General features: G+C 30.5%; 1 protein-coding gene across 1 annotated transcript in view; it reads right to left on the reverse strand.

Annotated features, from left to right (window-relative positions):
- Nucleotides 1-348: 348 nt before the first annotated feature.
- LOC129227065 (uncharacterized) overlaps nucleotides 349-24,845 on the reverse strand; it is a 252,824-nt gene continuing 228,327 nt past the window's right edge. The window contains exons 13-29 of the mRNA XM_054861710.1: nucleotides 22,119-22,353; nucleotides 20,637-20,673; nucleotides 19,894-20,001; nucleotides 18,671-18,771; nucleotides 17,545-17,712; nucleotides 16,522-16,599; nucleotides 15,684-15,840; nucleotides 14,431-14,665; nucleotides 14,241-14,316; nucleotides 13,287-13,398; nucleotides 11,551-11,664; nucleotides 9,244-9,414; nucleotides 7,855-8,486; nucleotides 6,919-6,991; nucleotides 5,898-6,019; nucleotides 3,438-3,602; nucleotides 349-1,477 (exon numbers count right to left, since the gene is read on the reverse strand). Coding sequence (XP_054717685.1) covers nucleotides 1,238-1,477; nucleotides 3,438-3,602; nucleotides 5,898-6,019; nucleotides 6,919-6,991; nucleotides 7,855-8,486; nucleotides 9,244-9,414; nucleotides 11,551-11,664; nucleotides 13,287-13,398; nucleotides 14,241-14,316; nucleotides 14,431-14,665; nucleotides 15,684-15,840; nucleotides 16,522-16,599; nucleotides 17,545-17,712; nucleotides 18,671-18,771; nucleotides 19,894-20,001; nucleotides 20,637-20,673; nucleotides 22,119-22,353 — 2,824 coding nt within the window. The 3' untranslated portion in view covers nucleotides 349-1,237. The remainder of the gene's footprint in view (nucleotides 1,478-3,437; nucleotides 3,603-5,897; nucleotides 6,020-6,918; nucleotides 6,992-7,854; nucleotides 8,487-9,243; nucleotides 9,415-11,550; nucleotides 11,665-13,286; nucleotides 13,399-14,240; nucleotides 14,317-14,430; nucleotides 14,666-15,683; nucleotides 15,841-16,521; nucleotides 16,600-17,544; nucleotides 17,713-18,670; nucleotides 18,772-19,893; nucleotides 20,002-20,636; nucleotides 20,674-22,118; nucleotides 22,354-24,845) is intronic.

A 24,845-nucleotide genomic window follows, 5' to 3' on the forward strand; every position in this document is an offset into this window, starting at 1 on the left:
CACAAACAACATGGGTAAATTCCTTTCGAAATAATTAGAACTTTTAAAATAAGAAAAAACGAAAATTGAGATTAAAATTTGTTTTTCTGGTGAACTTTTACTTGACAGTTGAAAGAAATATTTAAGTTTTGAGATAAGTATTCAATGGTTCTATTAAAACTAAATTATGCAACTTTGTTTTGAAATGCCACACGATCAATGAATATAATTTTTTAGATACTTGAAAACTTTTTTTAAATATAATGAATTCAAGTTGCATACGCATGTCATATTTGTAGAGTTTTTCACCTCTAATTTTCAATTGTACCTAAAAGTAAATTTTCCTTTTAGTCCTTCATGACAGTTTTATGACGCTTTTCTGTTAGCCCTTACAGGGTTTTTATAACATTGTAGAAAACATGCCAAAAATTAAAAACCTACCTGAAATTCACCAGGGTATACAAAATTTAAACGAACTAGATTTTCGCCACTGTGATAAAATTGATTTAAAACAACTCATTTTCAAAAAAATTCATAAGTGCTCACATGATGTCAAAAAATGATTTTTCTGAATCTTGATAAAACATTCGCGCTGTCCGACCTATTTACAATTCGCGTCTGCATGACGAGTAGGCATCAGCAAACAATTTCAATTTGAAATCGATTCCTAAAACATGATCAAAAAGTACCACAAGAAAAAATAGTTGCTATCACAATTTCCCTAGGGATCTTTTCCAACTTTTAAATCAAGGGTTTACTGCAGGCTTCGTAGTTTCCGCATTAAAGAAGGGGCTCCCCGGTACTTTGCCAGAATATTGCATAGTTTGGGTCAAAGCAAAGTAGCATAAATTTCTAACTGCCTATTGCTACTATAATTTTGTACCCAGAGTGAAAAGACTTGTGCTAAGTGCATTTGCGGCTATAACATCACACAATTAAAAGTCTCCAGCATGGCGAATTGCATGATGACTAAAAAGAAAGATTGCCTACAATTCAGGTACTTACAGCATGAAATCATTGATGAACAGCAAAGCAAGAGAGTGGAAAAAAAATCACTGGGAAGCCCCCATAGTCCTCAGTCTGATTAAAAGGCATCGGAAAAAAATCACATTGGGTTTCGAACGAAAACATAAAGATAAAAATGAATGAAACATCCACAACGAGAAATTGTGAAAAGTCTATAACAGCTCTGCTATACAATATCAATACTGCTTGATAGAAGAAATGAACATAGAATAGTGAGTTTGATAACCGGACTTCACACTTCAGGAATAGTGTTGGAGGTCAAGCTTGGGACCCCAGGTTCTAAAATGAGCGTCCCCATGATCGGGTCGTATGTTCCCGCCAAAAAGTACGTGTCGTTATTGTCGAAGAGAGATCCGTATTTGTTCTCCGGATGCCTCTTTTCTTGGTACGCTTCCCATGATAGGACTTCACACTTATGAGATATGGTTTGAACGTCGTTTTCGTCGAAATGCGGAGACTGGAAGAGTGCTCCCTAGAGGAGAAAAATAATCATTAGAAATTGTTACGAACAATTTACATCTTCTTCCTTAAGAAGAGTTGCAGGTTACAAACAAGGGCCTTATTACTGAATAGGCCAACTATGACATGGCCTAGGGTCCCTGCTTTTTAGAGGCCTCCAAAGATATAAAATTGTTTTCAAATCATTTCTAAGGTTTGTCTACATGGTCCCCCCAAAAGAGTTTGACCTAGGACCTACCAATATCATAATCAGGCCCTGGTTAACTTATGCCTGCTTCACATATGCTTACTTAATCAGAGTAGGAAAATAATAACATTTTAATGGGAAACTGGCTCTTTAAAAAGAAGAAATGACATAAATTACAGATAATCAAGAATGATACACGACACCATTAAGTTGAATAAAACAATATGTAGCCATGTCCACTTTCAATGTTAACCCCTTAACAATCGAATAATTTTCAAGAAAACGGTAATAAAAGTGTCTATTTTTTTAACTAAGAAAATTACATAAAAATAAGCGTACGAAAAACAGGTGCATTCAATTTTTAATTTTTGACATTTTTTGGATTGAAATTTTAAATTTAAAAAAGTTTTTATGAAAAGTCAACAAGCAAGCAGCGAGAATTTAAGAAATACATCTTTTAAATATAAAAAAAAGGATTTTATTAACCTTTGTTGTACTATAAGTAAAGATTAGTAAATTTTTCTTGTGTGGTAAATTTCAAATCATGAGATATAGAGGCCAACGTCACAATCTGTACAGAAAAACCGAATTTTCTTCCTGCATCTCTGCAATTACATTTAAAAATGGACTTTTGCTGCCATCTAGTGTATAAAGAGAGAAATAAAATGTATTCCGGGTCAAAGTAAATGAATTGGTTTTAATAGTTTCATCACGTTAATATTGCACACCCCAGCATGGCAATATCACGGGAGCAAGAAGGAAGGGGTTCATGAGCCAAACTTGTTGTAGATTTGAAGTGCTACACTTACCAATTGGCAGTGGTGGCTCTAGTTCTTGCAGGGCCCCATTGTTTAAAAGAAGAGTTGCAATAATTTTTTAACAAGTTATCTTTTAAAAAATTTATGGACTATGATTAAAGTATGTTAAAGAACGTTCATCACATTTATTACTTCATTAAAATTAGCAAAACATTTTTTCTTAGCAAAATGAAGCACACATTACTATTGTGTCTCCCAGAGAAGCCATATCATTGAGAGAAAGTTAGGGTTTTTTAAATCATTAACTGTTGGAATTTTAGGTACCTTCAATTTGTTTCGAAAAACATGCAATAATTATTTTATATGATTTCTCTTTACTGTTTTTAGTAACTATTTCGATCAGTAACTGACAACGGAATAGTCTCGGCAAAAATACCTATTTAAAACGAAAGACCTATTTAAATTATTATAAAATTCTTACAAATGCTATTCTTTTTAGAGAAAAAGAAAATCATTTAAAAAAACTAAGTGAAGTTTGAGATTTGACGTTCAGATAAATCGATTACCTACACATCTTTGTAAATTATCGGCATCATTATGATTACAATGCTTTTCTACTATGAGCAAGTTCAAAGATACCTAGAGATAATACAAATATAATGCCTCTCACAAAATAGCAAGTACAGTCAGGGCCCGATTAAGACATCAAGGGGCCCAAGGCTAAAGAATTTTTTGGGGCCCCCTGTTTTCAAGCATGACAATTTTAGCCATTGGATAAAACAATTTTAGCCACTGACTAAAACAGTTTTTTGCCATTTGGGGGCCCTTAAATAGCGGGGGCCCTAGGCCACGGCCTAGTTGGCCTATTCAGTAATCAGGCCCTGAGTACAGTGTTATCAACCTGATTTTTCAAAAATGATATGAATATCATTACTGTGAATCAAGTAAAATATCAATCAACTAGCAACTCTTATTACATGTTCTGAAAAACTACTAATTGATTAGACCGAGTAGTAAATTACTCTTACCTTCAGTTGACTTAGCTTTTTCCCACTTTTTGTTTCTTCAGGATGATAGAACCATTTGACTTTCACATCCATTTTTCCACCCCATGATTCCCACATGGTCTCAATTCGGCCAATGTAAGGTAAATGAGGTCGTCCAGTGGACAAGAAGACTGCACAATCGCCAACCTGTTTTATTTATGGGAGATAAATATTACTTGCTGATAAAAATATGAGAAAAGATGCACAGTATAAAAGTTGGTGAAATTAAAAGTTTGTCTACCACTACAAATTTTTAAATGTTGAGTAATCTAGTAGTATAACTTATTTAAAACAAAAACAATATTTTTGATAAGGTTAGATTAAGTTAGAGTGACATGTATAAGGAATAAAATTAAAAAAAAAAAGCTAGTTTAGTGGAACTCCAACTATCCCAATTCAATTGAACTGGAACAGAGTTCAGGAATTAAAATCAGGGTTCTTCGAAAAAAGGGTCCATTTTAAGTTATTACTGTATGTATGTTTGAAATTGGAAGAAAATAAAAACTTTTTAAAGAAATATAGCTTGTGATTAATTAAATGAAAGGCAATACTCTCACAAGTTGAGTGTACTTCAGGGGTGTTTTTGATCTAAAAACTCTAGAAAACTTGGGTCGTTGTTCCTGAAAATTTTGGGCTAACTAAAAAAACCCTTTTAAAAGGTTTTTTTTACAATGATTTCAAAGTATTTTATATGCATATTTGAAGAGTTTTATGGAGGAGGGGGGGGGGGCCTTCAAAAATTTCCCACTGTCTTCAGAAAATTTTACTTGAGTCCACTATCACACCTGGTGAACTTACAAGTGCAGGCATATTAGAAGCTAAAAAAAAGACAGGGCCTGCGCTATGGAATTCAAGTTGCTAGCTAACAAATTGGCCAAATAAAAAATCTTAGCCAGAGACTTAAATTTGATAAATTTTAACTGAATTTTTATATCTTTCTATCTAGTAAACTTCAATCAGAGAACTAAGGAAGAATTTTATTAAAAAAATATTGTAAGTTCCCAATTGGTAGGGTTTTTTTTTTCATGAAGAATTTCTAATAATACTTTTGTGGATCGATGATAAAACCTTTTTTTCATTTGTGTGGAAATTTCTGAGAGTTTTCCATTCGCCAAATCGGAGTTTCTTTTGCCTAATTTACTGTTTTATCAAATTTGGTGGCTGTGGCGAATGCTTAGTGAGGGCCCTGATAGAACTGGCCCATCGAACAGTGGCTCATCATCCCAATAATGTTCGCGATGCCCCTTCACTAGTTTTGTGGAGGGAGAGACAATCGCATGAATCGACAGAATACTTATTTTGTGAATCGCAGAAAGCTAACATCTTAATTTTTTTTTACTCTGAAATTCTTTAAAAGATTTGGATAGTTGGAGTTCTACTGTATTTTAGAAGTAACACACATTTTAATAATGCACAAGTCGGAAAGATTGAATAATCAGATGAAAGGAACTTCTTTCAATAACCACAATTTCATCAACCAATAACATTTCATCAACGTCATTTTTTTTTCTTATTTCAGCGTATTAAAAGTATGATTCTGCAGAATACTTTCAGTATTAAATGTTGGTACAGAGAAAATGAGAGTATTCGTTGACAAGGTTTACTTATTAAGGAAATAAAATGTAAGTACATACATAAAATTAATTATCGGCAAGAAAATAAAATGTACAAAATTAAAATTCTCCCCACAGTAATTTGATACACACGGGAACGTTCAAATAGTTAATACAGGAGTGATGATCTGGCACGGAATGTGCATGGATTAATTGAAATATACATTATCTATACATTATAGCTTTAATTATATCATATGTTTAAAAGATATATTTTGATTGGAAGACTCAGTATCTTAAGGGCAGGGCAATGGCTATGGGTCTCAGTGTTAGAGATAAGAATTTTATTTTGTCGCCATGATGAAGCCTGGGATACATTACTAGGCATCAAAATGAACAATCTAGGTACCATTTTTGATAAATTCATACGCATCAAAATTGGAAAAAATATCTCAATTCAATAAAAACTCTACACATTGCCAGTAGTATGATATGAAAAAATCTGCAATGCATTTTTAAAGACAAAATTGATTAATTTTAAAATTACTTTTAGAAACTTATTCTTTGCATGAAATTATTTGCAGTCTACATTAATAGCCATGGACATATACTAGCCATAGACACATACTAAGAGAATTTCAATATGAGTATCCCACATAGTTATCAGAAAACAAAATAATATTCAAAATATTTTTATTTAATGTAAAATCTCACATTGCATTCACAATATTTCATTAATTTTAACATTAAAACAATAAAAGTTTTATGAGTTAAATTAAACTAAATAATTAATCAATAATTTTTTACACAGTTATAAGAGAAGAAATATGAAAAGAGACTTTTATAAGCTTCGTGACCATCATTAGTTTAAAATGAATTAAAATTTTACCCGTATAGTTTCTTTGCCGCGCTGAATAGACCTATAAAACTCTTTTTTAGCTTTTCCTTTAGCCCCGGGTCTTCTGAAGCTTTTCCCCGACCATCTCCACAGCTGACGCACCGGTAAAAATGCTGGATAAAATGTCGATAGGTTAAAACATGTTTATAAAAAGTGCATTCTTCGTAACGTGTGTGAAGGAGTTGAGTTTTGTTAGTCAACAAGATTTAGTTACAAATTAACTATGAAATATACACAAAAATCAGATATTGATGCTTAAAATGTAACAAAATAGAGCATGTGAAAATGCAGTGAAGATATCACATTTGTAGTCATATTTGTAGGTTAAAAACATTTTTATAAAAAGTGCATTCTTCATAACGTGTGTGAAGGCGTTGAGTTTTGTTACTGAACAAGATTTAGTTACGAATTAACTATGAAATATATACACAAAAATCAGATATTCATGCTTAAAATGTAACAAAATAGAGCATGTGAAAATGAAGTGAAGATATCACATTTGTAGTCATAAAAACTTTTTGGTCACAGAACTTCTTTTAGTGATATAGAAGAAAAAGAGTTTGAAGAAATTTTCTAGTAATTCAGCAGAAGAAATAGTTTTAGAAGAAAAACAATGGAAAAGAAGAAGGAAAATCGAAGTAGCTCCAACTTAATATACACAAAATAAAATATGCAGATTAAGAAGAGAGCAATATAGTGAACGTAAGAATACAGTACAAAAATAATACAGCAACAGTAGCTAAGTGCAGAAAAATACAAGAATCCATCATATAACAGTAAGATCACAGAGTATTACATGAAAAGAAAATTTCTACTCTAAAAACGTAAATAAAATCGGAGACATACAATGATTGTAAGTGTACTAACAAGTTGAATCATAATGTATTTATAACAGAAGCACTAATATTAAATTAATAATAATTAATATCATTTAATCTCAATAGGACTTAGGAGATTATAATGCATTTTGTGACTAATAAAATTAAGAAAATGTATTTGTTAAAAACCTTACCTGCAATTTTACTTTTTTCAACAGAGGGCAAGCGGTCTTTCCTCTTAGCAGGTTTATTTTGAGTTGTTTGCTGCTGTGAATGATAAAATAAGTATTATTTCAAAGAGAATTTCTTCACATTCATTAGTTTTATGGCAAAAATTGAAAAGCAGAAATATATTATAAAAAAATGGTGATTTAATACTAATTTACAATAAATTTGCAATAACAAACCAACTATTTCAGGGAACAGCCTCCCACCACCCCTCACCAACTGCAGCACTTGTTGGAATGATTAAACATCTTTTTCTTCCTATAAATCTTTATTTAATATACCTGTATTTTCCAGTGTGTAACAAGCTAAAATTGAATTGATCAGCATTTCAAGTGAAATTTTTTTAAGTGTGAATTTACTTTTGCCTAAAACTAGCACAGCACAACTTTGGTGGTTTAGGCTAGAGGAAGTAGAATCACGCCAAAAAAAAAAAAAAAAAAAAAGAATCCAAATTCTGATCATTTCAATTTTTACTAATTTTCTCTGCAGCACAAATGTAATATATTCCAAGTTCAGTTCTTTATTATATGTTTTACTCAGGTAAGTTTAATTATCAAGCAGGATTAGGTCCAGAAATAAATATTCCCCATGTTAGAATGATAAACGTAATTCATCCCGAAAAAGAAAGAAATCATACAAAATTAGGCCAAAGAATGATCTGCAGAAGTCATGAAGTTGATGTTTGTTGCACTGATAATTTTTCATTCTGTATAATTTTTATCAACAGTAATCTGTGTAACCAAATCAATTTAACAAAATTGAGAAAGTTGACGACTGAAAAAATACATTTTAAAATCACCGGCGTAAAAATGGGAAGATTTAAGGTAATGGATTTTACTTAGGGTGATTTAAAGACAATGTCAAGCATTTTTATTAGACTTGGTAAGTAATTAGAAATATACCTTCGATCTTTTGGGCTTCTTCTTAGAATTTTCCGAAGAATTTGTTTCGTCTTCAGATGAGCCACTGTTTGACACCTTGCCATTAGTTGTTGCCACCTGAGCAGCAGAGTCTTCTGGGGTTGTATGAGGGGAGGGTGATTTTTTAATTTTAACAGTCAGTTCTGATTTGGAATTTTCTAAAATGAATGTATTCTGGTCCTGGTCTGCCCCTTTTGACGACGTTGATGAAAGACAGTTCGAGGAATCCTCGCTCATTGTTGAACTACTTGCAGATATCACAGCATCATCTGATGAATGACGTCGCTCCTTCTCTATCTTATGCTTCTTATGGTGATGGTGTTTATGGTGGTGGTGGTGATGATGTTTATGGTGATCTTCTTTGTGCTTTTTATGTTTCTTTGGTTTTGATCCAGATGCTTCCGAAGAAGCATTTTCAGTGTCTTTGGATTTAACTGACAAAGTCTGGGACTTGTCAGAAGATTTTTTCTTGTCTTCACCAGTATCTTTTTTTGGACCAGAGCTTTGGCTTCGGACCTCTGTTGCACTGGTCGATGATTTTGAAGAACTGCGGTTTGAAGTATTTGGCAACTTGCTTTTGCAAGAACCTTCTTTACTGTTCTTTTCATCGGGATCTAAAAATAAAAAGCAACAGGTCAATTACTGCATAAAAGGTGTAATGTTTGAAAAGAAAAAAAAAGGAATTGTCAATAACAATGCGCATGCCATTAAAACAATTTATTTATTTTCCTTTTATTTATCACGTAAAAGCTCCATGTAAAATGCTTTTAAAATGTAAAATGCTCCATACACTTTTTCTCTTCCTGAGTAAACATTGAAGTAGTCTTTCTTCCGCAAAAAAAAAAAAAAGTACATAGGGACACTGGCATAATAGCCTTCAACTAAGTACATTTTAAAGCATCATTTAAACAGTTATATTTGCTTACAGTAACTCGTTAATATGCGTCATTAGTGATTATGTTTTTTAATGTTCAACCAAGGGTACAAAATTTAACTTAAAAGCCATGTTGCAGAAAGAAGTTTCACGAAATAATAAATTGTTTCCAGTTAAAATTTTAAAAATCTTACAATTACTTATACTGCTTAAGAGAAAAAAATATCAATAAGCATTGAAAACTGTATAAACTTCAGTATTTGTAATATGCTATATATATATATATATATATATATATATATATATATATATATATATATATATATATATATATAATATTTACAAAAATTAAAACACTAACTCCCCCACCACTTTAAAAAAAAAAGTTAGCTACATTTCAAAAAATATTATAGCGCATTGAAAGTTTTTAATTAAAAATGTCCACACATAAATAAAATACATGAACAGAACTTTCAAACAAAAAGTAAAACACTAACTCTTTTTATTCAACTTGTCATGTGATTTATGCTTTTTATTTTCATTTTTATCTTTATCTGTCTTCTGATTTGTTGCATCTGTATTCTTAACATCGGTAGCACAAGTACTGTTTTGACTTTGAGCTCGTGCTCTTCGTTTACCCAATATCATGAAAGGGTTAGGTTCCATTGCTGTAATAAAAAGCAAACATGGAAACGGAAACAAATAGAAACAAAAATCATTTGAATTAATCTAAATAATAATAAAATAAAATAAAAACATGTAAGGAAATTCCAAAAATTGTTTATATATTGTATTCCTTTTTAAAGTTTGGGTTTCTTTTGCTTTAATGCATTCCTTAACAACATTCATTTTAAAAGAAAAAATTTGATAAAAATTTTCAGTTCATTGAACTTTCACTCATCAATAAAAACATCAGAATTGTGTTAATGTTATGAAATATTGATACCAATGCACTTAAATCATACAATTTTTGAAATAATAGCAGAAATAAATATTCATTGATTGTAAAATACAGTAGACGATCGTTTTATACTAGGGTTACATTCCAAGGAAATGCTGCATAAATCAAAATCACATAAATTAAGACTTAATAGTAGTGTAAAAATAGGGGTTAGATTCCCTAAATGAAAAAATACGTACAGTCATCGTGAAAAAAATCAAGTCAAAAATTGTTTAAGGGTAGTTAAAGTTTAAACTTATGTTGAAATTTAAGTGAAAATTTTTCGTGAAGACAATACTTCCTTTTCCTTGTACAAGCAAGTTACAGGTGCACGACATGCTTATGTCGTCTGAATAGTGTAAAATTTCAATCATGGGAGAATTTTTTGGATTATCCGAGTTTTCAGTAATCTAAGGTGCCATGAGCAACAATTACCTCGGATTTTTGGAACTCTACTGTACTAACAAATAAACACAAATACAGTAGACCCTCGTTTTATGCGGATGTTATGTTCCACGGAAATGCCGCGTAAATCAAGACCTAATAGTAGTGTTAAAATAGGGGTTAAGTTCTGTAGATAAAAAAAAATACTTCATTCTAGTGATGACTAATAAAAAGCAAACATGGAAACGGAAACAAATAGAAACAAAAATCATTTGAATTAATCTAAATAATAATTAAAAAAAACATGTAAGGAAATTCCAAAAATTGTTCATATATTGCATTCCTTTTTAATGTGTACTTATATTGATTTTTATGCACAACATGCATAAAGAAAACAAACTAATTTCATGTTCTTTTATAAAGAAGAGCTGGCTATGATAGTCTTTTGGCAGTCATTAAGAATTTTTCTCTAATTATTTGCAGAGCATTAACGCATCCATGATCACTTTCGTCATTTCCACGATGGAATCTTCCTTCACTAACAAATCAGAAAGATCATTTCTTACTAAATCCTAAAAGCTCTTCTTCCAGTGAGTTCTGAACTGTGTGAGTTTCTAACTTTATTTCTGGAAAGAGCTTTGGAACCATAAAATGTCTCCAGTGGCCCAAACTCTATTATTAGCATGACAAAATGCAGTTCATTACGCGTAATCTGCAATCTTTAGGAGTTTGGATTTTGAAAGAAGGGAAAATTGTATCTGTTTGCATTGCCGCATCCGCATAAAATAAACTAAAGGTGTCAAATCTTAAACCTTGTATAATCGAAACCGCGTAAAACAAGGGTCTACTGTACAAATGTGACAACCAATAACAGGCACTGGACAGAGCTAGGCTGGTCCCAGTCAATATTTAAATTTATCAAGTTAAAAGTCAATCATATAATCTTTAATGGAGAACACCATATACTGTCCAACCACGGATTGTATGGAATTTTCAAACGTCCAGATAAGACAAATCTATCTGAATGAGGGGGAAAAAATTTTGATGCCGGTATTCCGCTCATTTGAATGAGACTCTGATTCTGCAAAAGCTGGCATCACTAAAAAATAATAGATTCATCCATTTCCGGCAGTAAAATGGATGTTTGTCTTTCTATACAATCCGTGGTCAGACAATAATGATAGCTATTCATCAAGATACATTACTATGCATGTCTAAGTGCCGAGTGCACTTAAAGAAGAAAAATGCAAATCAAGTTATAAATCATGATCGAAATATTGATTTGTATTGTTCAATCTAGAACAATATCCATGTTTTCAGCAAATTTTAATGTTTAATTTCTCTCAACTTAAGATTTACAAAACGTAATTAAAAATAGTTTATTAATCTTAACAGGAAAAAAAGAATATTATTCCCATTATGAAGTATATTTTAAATAAATCTAATTTATAATGACAAAAAAGCTAAACATTCAACTTACAGACAATGGGGAAATCTGGCGGAAGCATTCTGATATCATTTAATGGAATTTTACCAGAATCTCCATCATCAAACTCAACATAAAGCATTGAAGGATCTTGATCAGGACTAGATACTATGAAAAGAAACGTTTCAAAAAATTAAAAAAGGAGCAGTTATATTCAAATTATATATTGAAAAGACTTGCTCCTTAAGTTGGTGTTATGAATTTGAAAAAACCAATTTCTTATTTAACTTCATACTAATGAAGCTAAGTTAAGTCATTGATTCAAATAAAAAATCCATTAATACTGGTTTGATTCTATCTAAAAGTAATCTTATCTTAAGGTATCTTAAAGAAATTGGCAAAATCAATTAAGAGTCAACATCCACCTTGAGGACAATATAACATTTAGAGTGTTGATATTTCAAGCGGAATTCAAATCAAAATAGAAGATGCAAATCTTTTTTTCTAATATCAATGTTAAATTCCATATTTGTTCAACTTTCTCCAACTTAACAAAATTTTGGAAACTATTAGGGGACATTCATTAATTACGTAAGGATGGTTTTTGCAATTTTTGACTCCCCCCCACCCCCATGTAAGGGTAAGTAAGATTTTTCAAACCCCTCCTCCCTACTCTTACGTAAGAGACCTTTTCATTTTTCAAAATTAAAAAATTTGTTAGAAAAGGTCAGTTACACTAATACTCCCAGTTTGACGTAAATCAAAAATTTTTATTTTTTAAATTTATATTATATGATGCGATACTAATTAAAAATAAAACATGCTATACATAGTGCGATTCTTTTATTATATTTTAGTTCATTCTTCGTAAAAAAAGAAAAAAAAAACAGCTCATCCTAATATGTTTTCACTTTCAGACGCAAATGAATTATGATCCCTGCTTAACCACTTGACCGCGCAATTTCTAATGTAAAATATCGATTAGGAAAATATTACATAAGAATGGATTTGCCCCCCCCCCCTCCTCTTAGTAAGAGAGATTTTTCTAACCAACTCCCCTTGGAACCCTTACATAATTAATGAATGGCCCCTTACTTTCTTGAATATTATGATGAAACTTGATCAGAAAATTGAGCACAAACTGCTGTAGGCAGTACATCTATAGTTGGGGCAAACCAAAGCTGGCAGCACTGTAAAGGCTACGATGATTCTAATTGCAGCATTAGGACTCTACCAAGTTAGGTTTGCCCAAACTATTGTTAAATAAAGGAAACAATTAGATTAAAGTTATATATAAATAAATAAATAAATAAAAAGACAAAAAAAAAAGATCATTAACTTTTTTATTTAATATTTCACATAATGTTGTGTACCATGCACATCTATTCAAATTCAACATGAGAAAAAAAATCACTAACAATGTAAGCTAAACCTTCAAAAGTCCTAAATAACGGAATTGTTGCTATATAGTATAAGTAAACAAGTAATGAAAAAAAAAAGAATTTTATACCAAACACTACTTTTATTCTTCTCCCAATATGGTTCACTAAAAATATTCAATTGCAGTCTATGCATTTTCTTACAAGAAACAAAGTAACCGGATAACCAGTGGCGGGATGGGTTTACCATGTTCCAATTGCAAGGGGTCCGAAAGAGAATCCTAAAATCTGCATGAAATTGTTTTTACGTTCTGCTCATTTCCAACTGTTCTAAACCTGCAAATCCGCCATCGCATGAAACACTACATGAAAACTTAAAATACTGACACCACACCTTTGAATTATTTTTACCTTTATTGACTACGGTGCCAGGATATAAACATCTATATTGTTGACTCCAGAAAGCACATATTCTTGATCCCTCAGGCAATTGTTGTTTTTGAGTAGGCTTCACTTCCAGAACCTGTATGCATCAAAAATGATGTAAGAAAAATAAGAATAATGTAACATTTATATGGAGAAAACTTAATTATGTGAATGACATTTTGTTTAATACAATTCACACTTGATTTTACAAATATCTAATTAACTAGCACTCATGATTTTATGAACAGATAACCAGTGCCAAAATGTTTTTTTTTCTTCAAAATGATTCTATTTGATTTAACAAACTCTCAATTCTATGAACACTTTTTGTGAAAGATAACCCAAAACTAATTTTTTTTTTTTTTTTTTTTTGGGGGGGGGGGGGGGCTTCAATTTCCATAAATTACCAAGTAAAACCAAAGTCCTTTATCTGTTCCCATAATTTTACGCTTAAGACCCTCCTTCCAATATGTGCGGTCATATTTTTAATGATGAAAAATCAGAAGCTGGATTTGCCCATGGGGGCAGTTTTGAAGTTTGTTGTCTTCCAACATAAAGGAATTTAAAATATATGTTCAAATAATCAAATACCTCAACTAAATTTAAAATACTTTAAAATAGAGGATGGGAATAACATGTAACAAATCATTCTTCAACTGTATGTATTTCAAATTTCTTTCAATCTATTACATAAAAATATTATTTCATTGTTTATTAATTTAATTTCCTGTACAAATGAAAGGAAGTGGTTAAAACAGGTTTTTAGTGGTTTCATATATGTATGAATACAATTTTAAAATGAAGGAGTGGAGCAATAACTCCACCCCTGATACTTCAAATAATGGACATACTTTCCCTACAGATTATTACTTTAAATGAGCAGTACTAATCAAAATACAATTTTCTTTATGTAAAATTATTAGTATGTACTTCACTTACAGCAGCATTAAGTATTTCCTCTTTTGAAAACATGTGGGGCCTTGCAGCTCTGTCACCATCAATAAGAATTCCATACCTTAAATTAAATTTAATAAAATAGCTCAGAAAAATGACTCAGCATTCTTAATTTTTCAGGAATTAATTCATCATGCAATTTGAATTTGATAAAAATATCCTACTGATAACTTACATGTCTGGATTTTCACTCTTGGTTATGTTTCCAGCATAAAATAGACCTTCATCCAACACCAAAAGGCGAGCAGTTTCTTGCAAATCTTCGGGTTTCAGGGTACAAGATTTCATTTCAGGTGGTTTAGAGCTTTGTCCAATCAAAACACTTAATGGAATGTCTTCACTCTGTCCAGAACTGAGGTCGCTGCATGCACTATCAGTTGACAGTCTCTTGTGCCTCTCAGACATAGAAGCTATAGGAATCCATTCAATAATAAATATGTTAGCCATTTTTCAAAACATGTTTGGCGTTACACAAATTTAAAGAGGGATTTTGGATTCAAGATCCAACTGAAACTTGGCAAACAGGGATAAACATTTGGATTAATGCAAAAATCTTGTTCAAAAAAAATTGAAAGGGGTAATTTAAATGATGTCATGTTTTGAGGGGAAGGGGGTTATGACAAGGAGGATGGAGGGGAGTAAGAAGTGTGACATGATGAATTTTTATAACAAGCTTATGTAATATAGTGTGACATGTGACAATATGAAGTGAGACACTTTGTACCATAAGGGGGAGTCAAATATGATGAGAAAAAGGCTTGACATTTATGGACAGCCAAATGAGCAAGTCCTTGGAAAAGCAGATTCCGTAGAAGAGAAAATACAAAACAAATAGATCAGATGATTCATTCATGAATTAAATATGGCACACTTTTACGCATCAACTGACTAGGTAGGAAATAATTTTAAATTACAGAGTGAGTGAAATTGAATGAGCCCACAATCAGAATAAAAAAAATTATACAGTAGAAGACCGTTATAGTGCACCGTTATATGATTAGTAATTTTAAATTTAAAAAGCTTTGAATTAAGATGGAAAGATGAAAAACTTTCAAAATTTACTTTGAATAACAATTTTGATGTTTGCAAAGCAAAACAGAGGGATTTTTTGAGCTTCAAAACCTATTGTTTACTTCCGAAAAGTTGTGCGTTTATAGAGAATTGCGTTATATAGGTCGGCGTTATAATGGTCTTCTGCTGTATTTTGTTTTAAAACAACTAAAAATTTTTGACACATTGTGTTTCCTTGAAAAATTATTTTACTAATGTAACAGTTAAGATAACTGAAAATAAGAATTTGGAAATTGATTTTTTTTCTTCCCCCTTTTTTTTGCTTCAAAAGATTTAAGACCAGAAAAATTGAGCGGACCACTGAAGTGCCATTATTCAGCTTTTAGTATATATGAATAAGAATATTTTATATCTTACCTTTAGTATTATTTTTATGTTCCACAAATTTACTAAGAGGCACATTTTCATTAATACTAGAAGCACCATCACTGTTCTCACTGTCAGAACCTGAACCAGCATCACAGCTGGAATCACAACTTTCGCTGTATGATCTTTTTTTAGGCAAAACCAATTTCTGAAAGAAAAATATAAAATTATACAATATGCAAAAAATTCGAAATTGAAACACTTAGATGAAAACAATGGTATACTTTATACTTATTCTCATTTAAGTGCTCAATAACGAACAGTGATATGCTTTATAATTATTCTTATTTTAAGTGCTTACTTAAGAACAATGACATTCAACATTTTTGCTGAGTCCTTTTAAATATTTTTTAAAAAAATATTTTTAAAAATCAGTTAAAATTTGAGTAAAAGAATAACTTTAAATTTGGAGAGCCTGCAAATAAATATAAATAGGTAAACCAATAAATTTTTTGTCTGACAAATGTTACCAGTACGAGTAAACATTTAGCTGGGTCTACTGCAAAAGAACATACTTAAAGATGAATAGCAGTTTTTCCCCCCAACCAGTCTATTCATTTTGTTTTAGATTCAAAAAACTAAGCTGGAAACGTTTGTGTTGATTCTTTAAAAAAACAGCGTGGAAATTATTCAACAGTTCTCTCCATTTTCAATACCTGGATGTAAGGTCGAGATAATATAAAATAACAAATAAACATTTTTAATTTAACCTATGCAAAACTAATGAGAAAAATTAATTCAGTTAATAACATGACACATAGACCAAACTATAAAATAGAAAAATAATAATAACAAGAACAATAAATAATAAGAAAATAAAAATCCTTACAGATTTACTATTGTCTTTATTTTTCCCCTTTTTCCCATCACTTTCATCAGTAGACTTTGGAGTCTTTGGTTTGGATACCTAAAGATAAAGGTTAAAATCAATCCTCCAAAACTCTCTTGCTTCAGTGGCGAATATGTAGCTCATAAATTATATCTTATAGTTACTTAGCTGTATATTTTCCTATAGTGCAAAAATTGCATATTTCATTTATTAGAAACATGTCTTTTGCAATTTTAAATTTATTTTTTCAAAATAATAATATCGATAATAATTCTTTTTTTAATGTAATTTCATTTTGATGTAATATCCTGATTTGCCTCATTCACGGATTTTCTTTGATAAATGAAATAACATGACATTATTATTGAAATTTTTAAAAATTGTGTGTAATTATGTATGAAAGTCACATAAAAGAATTATATGCAAGAATTTTACTGCAATACTTTTCATGAAGTGTCTTTGTTTACGGTAATGGACATTTTTTCAGGTTTCTCCCCTCCCCTTAAAAAACCCCCGGAACAAACTTTTGTTCATAGCAAAATGTGTCTTAGTTCACATTTAAAAAGTTGCAACGCAAATTTATTTGAGAAAAAAGCCGAGCTTTCTTGGTTTTAGTCGAAAGTTTGAGAAAACTCAATTCTTAACTCTATTCAGTATTCTACTGCTAGTTAACAAAGACAAACTCCTCCTTTTTTAAGCAGAATCCCTTCCACCTCCACCCCTTCTTCCTTTCTAAAACAAGAATCTTGTGAACATATATACATTCATACATCCAGTTCAATACTGCCATAGGAGCAAATTTTTAATTTCATAGTGGGTGGCTAACATGTTGGACTTTCAAATGAAATATAATTAAACTTAATTATTAATTTTCATTGCATTTCATTGAAAGTCCAACATGTTGGCATTGCAATACTGACATAAAATTAAAAATTAAAAACTTGCACTTATGGCTGAATTGAACTAGATGTTCGTATAATTCTAAGCAGAACACTGTAAGAAATTGTAAAAGAAAAACCTCACCTCTTTCTTTTCTTTCTGTGGTTGCTCTGAGGTTGGTTTTTGAGGCACATTACTAGCAGCCTTTTTGGCATTTTTGTCCGGAGTATTGCTGGAGGCAGCTTGCTGTGGCGTTGCAACAGTTCGAGCATCACTTAAAAATATTCTTTCACTTCTTCGCACAAACCAAGCCTAAAAAGGGAAGGAATTAAAGTAAGTAATGTACATTCATATCATTTGAATTTCTTGTATCAATATTAACATACTTTGACTAGGCAAAACTTTTGCATGGATCCAAAGGTCAATTTGGTTTTAAGCTATTCAAATCTCAAATGGTTGCAGGCGCTTGGTTTTCCCTATGTTCACCCTATGTTCACCCTACCGGAAGAAACCATAACAAGCAAAGTGGGTAGATAGCTTTAAAAGGGCTGTTAATCTTCACTAGGGATTGATGAATTGACTAGGAAAAGCCTAGATGGGCCCAGAGCCTCTTGTTGGTTGAAAATGTCCTTTTACAAGATGCAATATCTTACATATGTGAATTCTTATTGGCTTGTTAATCATCCAGAATATAAAATATTACAAACTATTTCCTAAATGTGATTTTTTTAAGTGCTCCAAGTAGAGTATTACTTCTACAGAGATACAAGGATTATCTTCATTTCAAAGCCTAGCATGTGTTTGAAATTTTGCAGAGTAATAAATAGAAAAATTCTTTCTGGGTGGCAGTGAACGTTTTTGTGAAAAAGAAATGTCTCTAAGTGATAAATAAATAGTTTTTATATAGTTTCATTCTCATTAACTGAAGAAAATATTTCTTGCCTTCTGGAAACATGAGAAATTTTAATCATACCATTGTAATTAATTATTGCTTTTTAATTTCCCTAGCTGTTACTCATTCTTATTACTATTTTGATTTCACAGTACTCTATAAACGAATGATGATTCAAAATATTTGGATACTTATAAAAGTTTGTCGGAATTATAATTACATGCGCAACATGTACACTCTAAAAATGTTAAAAGTCAATAACAGTTACAGATAGAATTTGATCAAAATACTAATAATTGATGAAACTATTAGGTTTGAATATACTTCATAGAAATAAAAAAAAATTATAATGGATGCTTAGACAAGTAAAAAACTTACTTTGTCGTAATTAAAGTTCCCATCCTCTTTATTGGAGCTTTCGGATTCAGAAATGTTACCACTTTTGAATTTTTTATTTGCCTTTTTATTGCAAGGTTCAGCTAGAAAAGAGCATTTAGAAATAAGTTAAACATATTTTTCTGTAAATTATATGAAAGATTAATGCATCCCTACATAAAAGTACGCATTTTTGTGAATGCCTCTGCAATTTTTAGTTAAACCTGCAGTCAAGAAATTTGATGCTCAAAACATCATCATTTATACAATGAAAATAAGTTAAAAATAATAAAAAACAAGTAATTCAAACATGTACACTGATTTTTTTCTTAAATCATACCAAATGTTAAGTAATGTTGGAAAGTAAAACAAGCTTGTGAAAAGTTGCAGTCATGAAATTAATTCAGCAGAATTTTGCAAGACTTGTTAAATATATAAAAAACTGCATCTTAAAAACTTTGATTATTAGTGTACTGAACATTTTTGAAAAGTAAAAAAAAAAAAAAGATATGAACAAGCACTAATATTAAATTAAAAACTCCAAGCTCACCACACAATAAACCTCCCAGGCCAGAAAACATATAATTTTTTAGATAACATGGAAAAAGGAAACTAATACCAACTACTAAGTTCTTGTAGTTGCAAAAGAAGAATCAAGAGGGAAAATTGAAAATCGCTTAAAAAACCTAACTTACTAAAATCAATTACAAGTATTTTATTTGTTAACAAATAGAAAATGCAGCAGATAGATATTTTAAACGTGAGCTTTCTCTCCACGTCTGTCAATCTGTCCATTACCAATTGTGTGAATAAAGGTTTTGTGTGTTTAAAATTTCTAAGAAAGGTCATAATTCCAGTCATATGCAAAAACAAATAATCATTCTTTCGATTGGTACTAATAATTTAAATATGCGAGTAAGTTTTGAATATCAAAATCGTGAAAGAAAGCTAATTTGATTTTTAATTATTGTCTCCATAAATAAAGTCAGATTTCAAAGACTGAATGAATTGAAACTCTGATGATGATGAACATTAAAATTTTATTTCATTAAATTATTATTGAAACACATTGAATAGAAAAAAGTAAAATGTATGGAAAGGAAATTAATGAAACATTAAACACCTTCCCAATGAAAAGAATACAATTTGTAATATTAATGAATAATTGAAATGGTGAATCATTCACAGTAGTTACATATAAAAATATTTATTAACCATAGACTTACTGGATGAATCAAGAGAACTTGATGATGCATTTGAATCACTGCAAGGAGGTGAGACTTTAGGTCCATGAGCCAATGTTATACTTGGTACTTTTTTATTGCATTCATCTCCTAAATAAAACAATTGATTAATGAAAGCAAGTAATAAATTAAAAAGTTTAGCTGTAAAATTGAAAAGCAGCAAAGACATCAAAATTGTTCAAACTTAACCATTTATTTTTCACAAAGTCGGACACTATTTCGAAGCATATGTGCGTGCTTAACATTATCGACTTTACAAAACATTTTCATTAACAAAACTGGCATAAGTTTGTTAACAGCAAACTTATTGCAAGAGTTGATTTTAAAATCTCTTAAGAAGAACTGGATATTCACCATTAAAAAGATTTTTCTTTGATAGAAAAAAGAATCAGTTATATGCAGTTTTGACTGAACAGTAACAATGGAGCGCAATTATCAAAACATTTCTTTTGCAAATTACACGATTTTCAATTTTTTTTTAATGGCAGTGTGCTGCTTTCATAAGCATTTCTTAAAGGGATCAAAACATTAAAGCTTTTTCGTTCTTTGAAAAAATTTTGATTTTTGATGCATTCTCGCTCTTTATAAGATTTCAAAATGCTGTTAATTTCATACATTTTAAGTTGTCCTACTCACATGAAATTATATTAGAAAATATTGATTGCTTTACCATAAGAAAAAATGAAAAGTTACATAAATTAGAAACAAATTTTAAATAATATTACCGTTGTATTCTTGAGTTTTTCCTTCTTTGAAACTATCCTACAAAATAAATCCAAAATATAAATTAATACTTTCAACAGATAACTTTACATAAAAGTATGAAACACGTATTTCGTTAAGAGCTGGATAAATAAAAAGTTATTTTCTAAAAAGGTTAGATCTTCTGGCATGCAAAATACATGCACAAAATGATAAATTAATAAATTATTTCAATTTTTGGGAAAAATATTGTCATTTGCTTTTTGTTTTCCTAACATTTACTTGAACAGTGTTTTATGCAAGCAATTTTAACTGAATTTTATCAGCAAAAAATTTAACCCTTTAACAGTTTTATTATGTTGACGAATTCGGTCCAAATAATGGTGTTTACGATTGAAATTATAAAGTCAAGAACATAAAAGTAAATAAATACTGCATCCCTGCATTTTGTTCCTTTTCAGAAAATGTTAAAATAAACTTCTATGCTTCACCCTTTTCTGCCAAATAAAGCATGCAAGATTCAATCCCAGTACTAGTTGTTTTACACAGGAGCACAGATATTTTTTTAAGGGAACATAATTGCAAGTTCTGTTGTCTAAAAATTGTTTACTTCCACAAAATAAAGAATTAAAAAAAAATTCAAATTCAAAAATTTAAGTTTCGAGTAAAAGTATAGTAAAGAATGAAGTTAACACTTGTCTAATATGTGATACATCCGCAGGCAGGGTCGCACATACTAACCAACATTGAAGAAGTGCACCGATAAATAAAATCAACCACTACAAACAGTAAACTAAAACAGAAGAATAAAAAAAATATGTTTTATTCAAGCAAAAACACAAGCAATAACTGCACAGTTATTACTTTTACTGCTTCAGAAGCATCCCCCTCTCCAATTCCCCCTCTTCTCTAAAATAATATCCTTCAAATACTCTGTCTAGCTTACTGCATTGCATTCCAAAGCTTTGGAAATGATTTTACAAACAGCAGTACAATGCAGATGATAGTATTTCAGATGAAGGTAGTATACACGTCCAAGGAACCATCAGCTGAGCAACGCATAAAAATACGTCAGTAGCAGTTAAAAGGTTAAATAATTAAAATACTTATGGGGCAATTACATGACAGCTTATGAGGTTGAATAGTTATTTTACTCTTAAACTTTGTCTCAGAAACTAACAAAGCATTTGCTTAAAACTAACTATAATAATTCACTGGCAAACATTTAGGAAAATAAACATTTTTCAAGAAATACTAAACAGTACGTAATTAATTCTGGTAAGGATGAAGTTCATGGTCTAACAAACATAAAAATATTTTGGACAGAAAAATGTCCTAGAAATTAAATAAATAAAACATTTAATTTTATTAGTTTTCATATATTTCACAATAAAAAGCATACCATTCAGAAACAAATTAGTTTCCACTTCATACATCATAATTAAAAGTAAGTTATAAATATCAAAACTTAAATAATGGTACTTTTGTAATGAAAAGTAACATACCTTATCTTCTGAAACTTCAGGTTTTTGTGAAACTGTTGATCCATTGCACATCTTTTTCACAGCATCAGAAATTTTACTTGGCTTTCTTTGTGATGGCTTGGAAACTGAATTTTTTACAAATAAAGTATGGCCATTTTGTGATGATTTTGAATGAGAGGTGGTTGATGGGTTTCTGTTGGTAGGCAGAGACTTTTTGCTTTTGGATATTTTTTCTGCAGATGAATCGTCATCATTCCTGAAATAAGAAAACAAATTTTATAAATGTAAAATAAAATTCAATAATTACATATAAAACTAGCAGTACCCACACGGATGGTGCTGAGAATCTAAAGGAAGTCTGTTGAAAAAAAAAATCTATCTCCTCCACACCCCCCCCCCCCCCCCAAAAAAAAACCTTCTGATGTGAAATAATCATTTTTCTTTAACTAAAATGCATACACACTTTAAAACAAAAACCTATTCAAGTCTCTTTTGAATTTAAAACTATTTGCCAAAACATATAAAAAGATTCACCTGTGGCAACCAGCTGGTTTGTCTTTCTATGGAAGAAGCCCCAAAGGAGACTTCTAATGGTAATTAACAATCTTTTTCTATATACAGTGACTCCCAAAAGGGTTTGTACACCTATGACTTTCAAAGAAATAGGACCCTATCCATTGGTTAGAATGGATATTTTGGAATAGGTATTTTATCATAAGATTATGATCAATTTTCAACAAAAATACATGAAATTTTTAAAAAAATCTTAAAATTTATTTTTTTAAAAATCAAAAACCAAAAAGTGCCAGAAATTTTATCTCACAAAAGTCTTTGTACACTTTAAAAAAAGTCTATATATCATTGAACAATCTAACTTTTTATTAAGTTATTATTTAGTAGAATATGATGCAGTATCAACAACACCTTTTAACCGTCTGGGAATAGTTTTCATTCTTTTTTTTTGGCATGATTTCTGAGTAAGTGTTCAACCACACTTCGAGTTTTACTGTTTCTAGCTCTATTTTCGTTTTAAAGCCTATTTTCGAAATCTAGCCTCCAGATATCTCTAAATACGTTACATTAAGTTCAAATCTGGAGATTGAAGTGTATTTTCTAAACTTTAGGACAGTTTTTGAGGCACTAGATGCAAACGTTAAAAACCGTGTGCTGCTTATTGTTATCTTGATAAAAATCAAAGTTGTTTCTGATAACCAACTTTTTGGCTAAGAGTTTAAAATTGGCTTTTAAAATATTTAAATGAACAGCATGATTCATTATTTCATCAAAAAATTCCAAACTACCAAGTCCTGATGCTGATATGCACCCTCATACAAGAACACCTTCACCGTTCTGATTAACTGATCCAACTAAGTTCTTAAGATTAAAAGTTCCTATTTTTTTCTTCTATTTACAATTATACAACAATTTAACTAAAAATGTTGAATTCGTTTTTATCTGTAAGTAAGATGTAACTCCAAATTGTTTTGAGCTGATTTATCATTGATTTTGCGACAAAAAGCGTAAGCTTTCTGTTTTTTGCAATGCCAAGAAAATTTCTGCGGAAGAGATCCCATTTAATCCAGCTAATCAGAGAACTTGGCGAACAATTTTAGGTGAAAATTAAATGTAAAAATTTTCATTTAACTCTGCAGAAACTTTTATAGCATTCAAATGTGCATTTTTCATAAATGTTTTAACTAAATCTCAGATCACGCTTTGTCAACTTTGCCGGTTGACCTTTTCTTACATTGTTTTCGATCCAAATCTTCTCTTTAAAGCATTTTATCAAGCTCTTTACTATGGAATGGAATAAATTAACTAATTTAGAGACATTTCAAACCACTTTACCGCTACTGTCAGGAAAAAATTCAAATTTTAATGGTGTTTGTGGTTTTTTACGAATACCAGCCATTTTAAAGTAATAAGCACAATATTAAGGAATAAATAAGCAAAAAATTAAAGCCAAGTGACTTTTAAGGGTCATCACAATGCAAAAATAATAAAAAAATGACATATGATAGTTTTAATCATGAATTTAATCAAAAATATCTGAGTGTACGATGACTTTTGTGCGTACTATTTCTGTCTTTTCGTTTTTTGATCCATTTCAAAAAGAAGATCCATTAATATTTTGAAAAAATTACAGGGTTTTATTTAGAATGACAAAGGAACAATGTGAAAAAATATTGGACTTCTTATTTGAATTCAGTTTAGTGTTATTTTGGTTTTACTAAAAAATTTCAAAGTGTAGGAACACTTTTGGGAGCCACTGTATGTAAAACGAAGATCATGCAAAAAACGGCCCGCTTTATTTATTTAATTAAAATAGCACCAAAAAGAAAAAAAAAAGTGTGTTCCCCGTAGTGTGCAAAAAAAAAAAAAAAAAAAAACTCATGTCTTTTATTGTATCAAATGCACTCATATGTAATGTTAAATAACAGTAAAACGTTGGGAGGAAGGGGGGATGAATAAATTTCCTAAATGGAAATAAAGAAAGAAGCAAAAGCAAGGGCTGCAGTTGGATCAAGTGGCCATGACGTCATTTCCATGACGCAAAGATCATCCTAAATTGAAGATTGCATATTTTTGAAAACTTTTTTTTTTCTGAAGAAGGTGAAAAGGTTTCACTATTACATAGTTAAATTTCAGAAAATAGGCCTTTATTTTTTTATGGGATGAGTTTAAAAAAAGTTAATTCCAGAAAAAAATGCAAAATAAAGGTTTTCTTCAAAAATTCATAAAAAATAC

The sequence above is a fragment of the Uloborus diversus genome, chromosome 7, assembly GCF_026930045.1.
Source record: "Uloborus diversus isolate 005 chromosome 7, Udiv.v.3.1, whole genome shotgun sequence".
NCBI classification, from domain to species: domain Eukaryota; kingdom Metazoa; phylum Arthropoda; class Arachnida; order Araneae; family Uloboridae; genus Uloborus; species Uloborus diversus.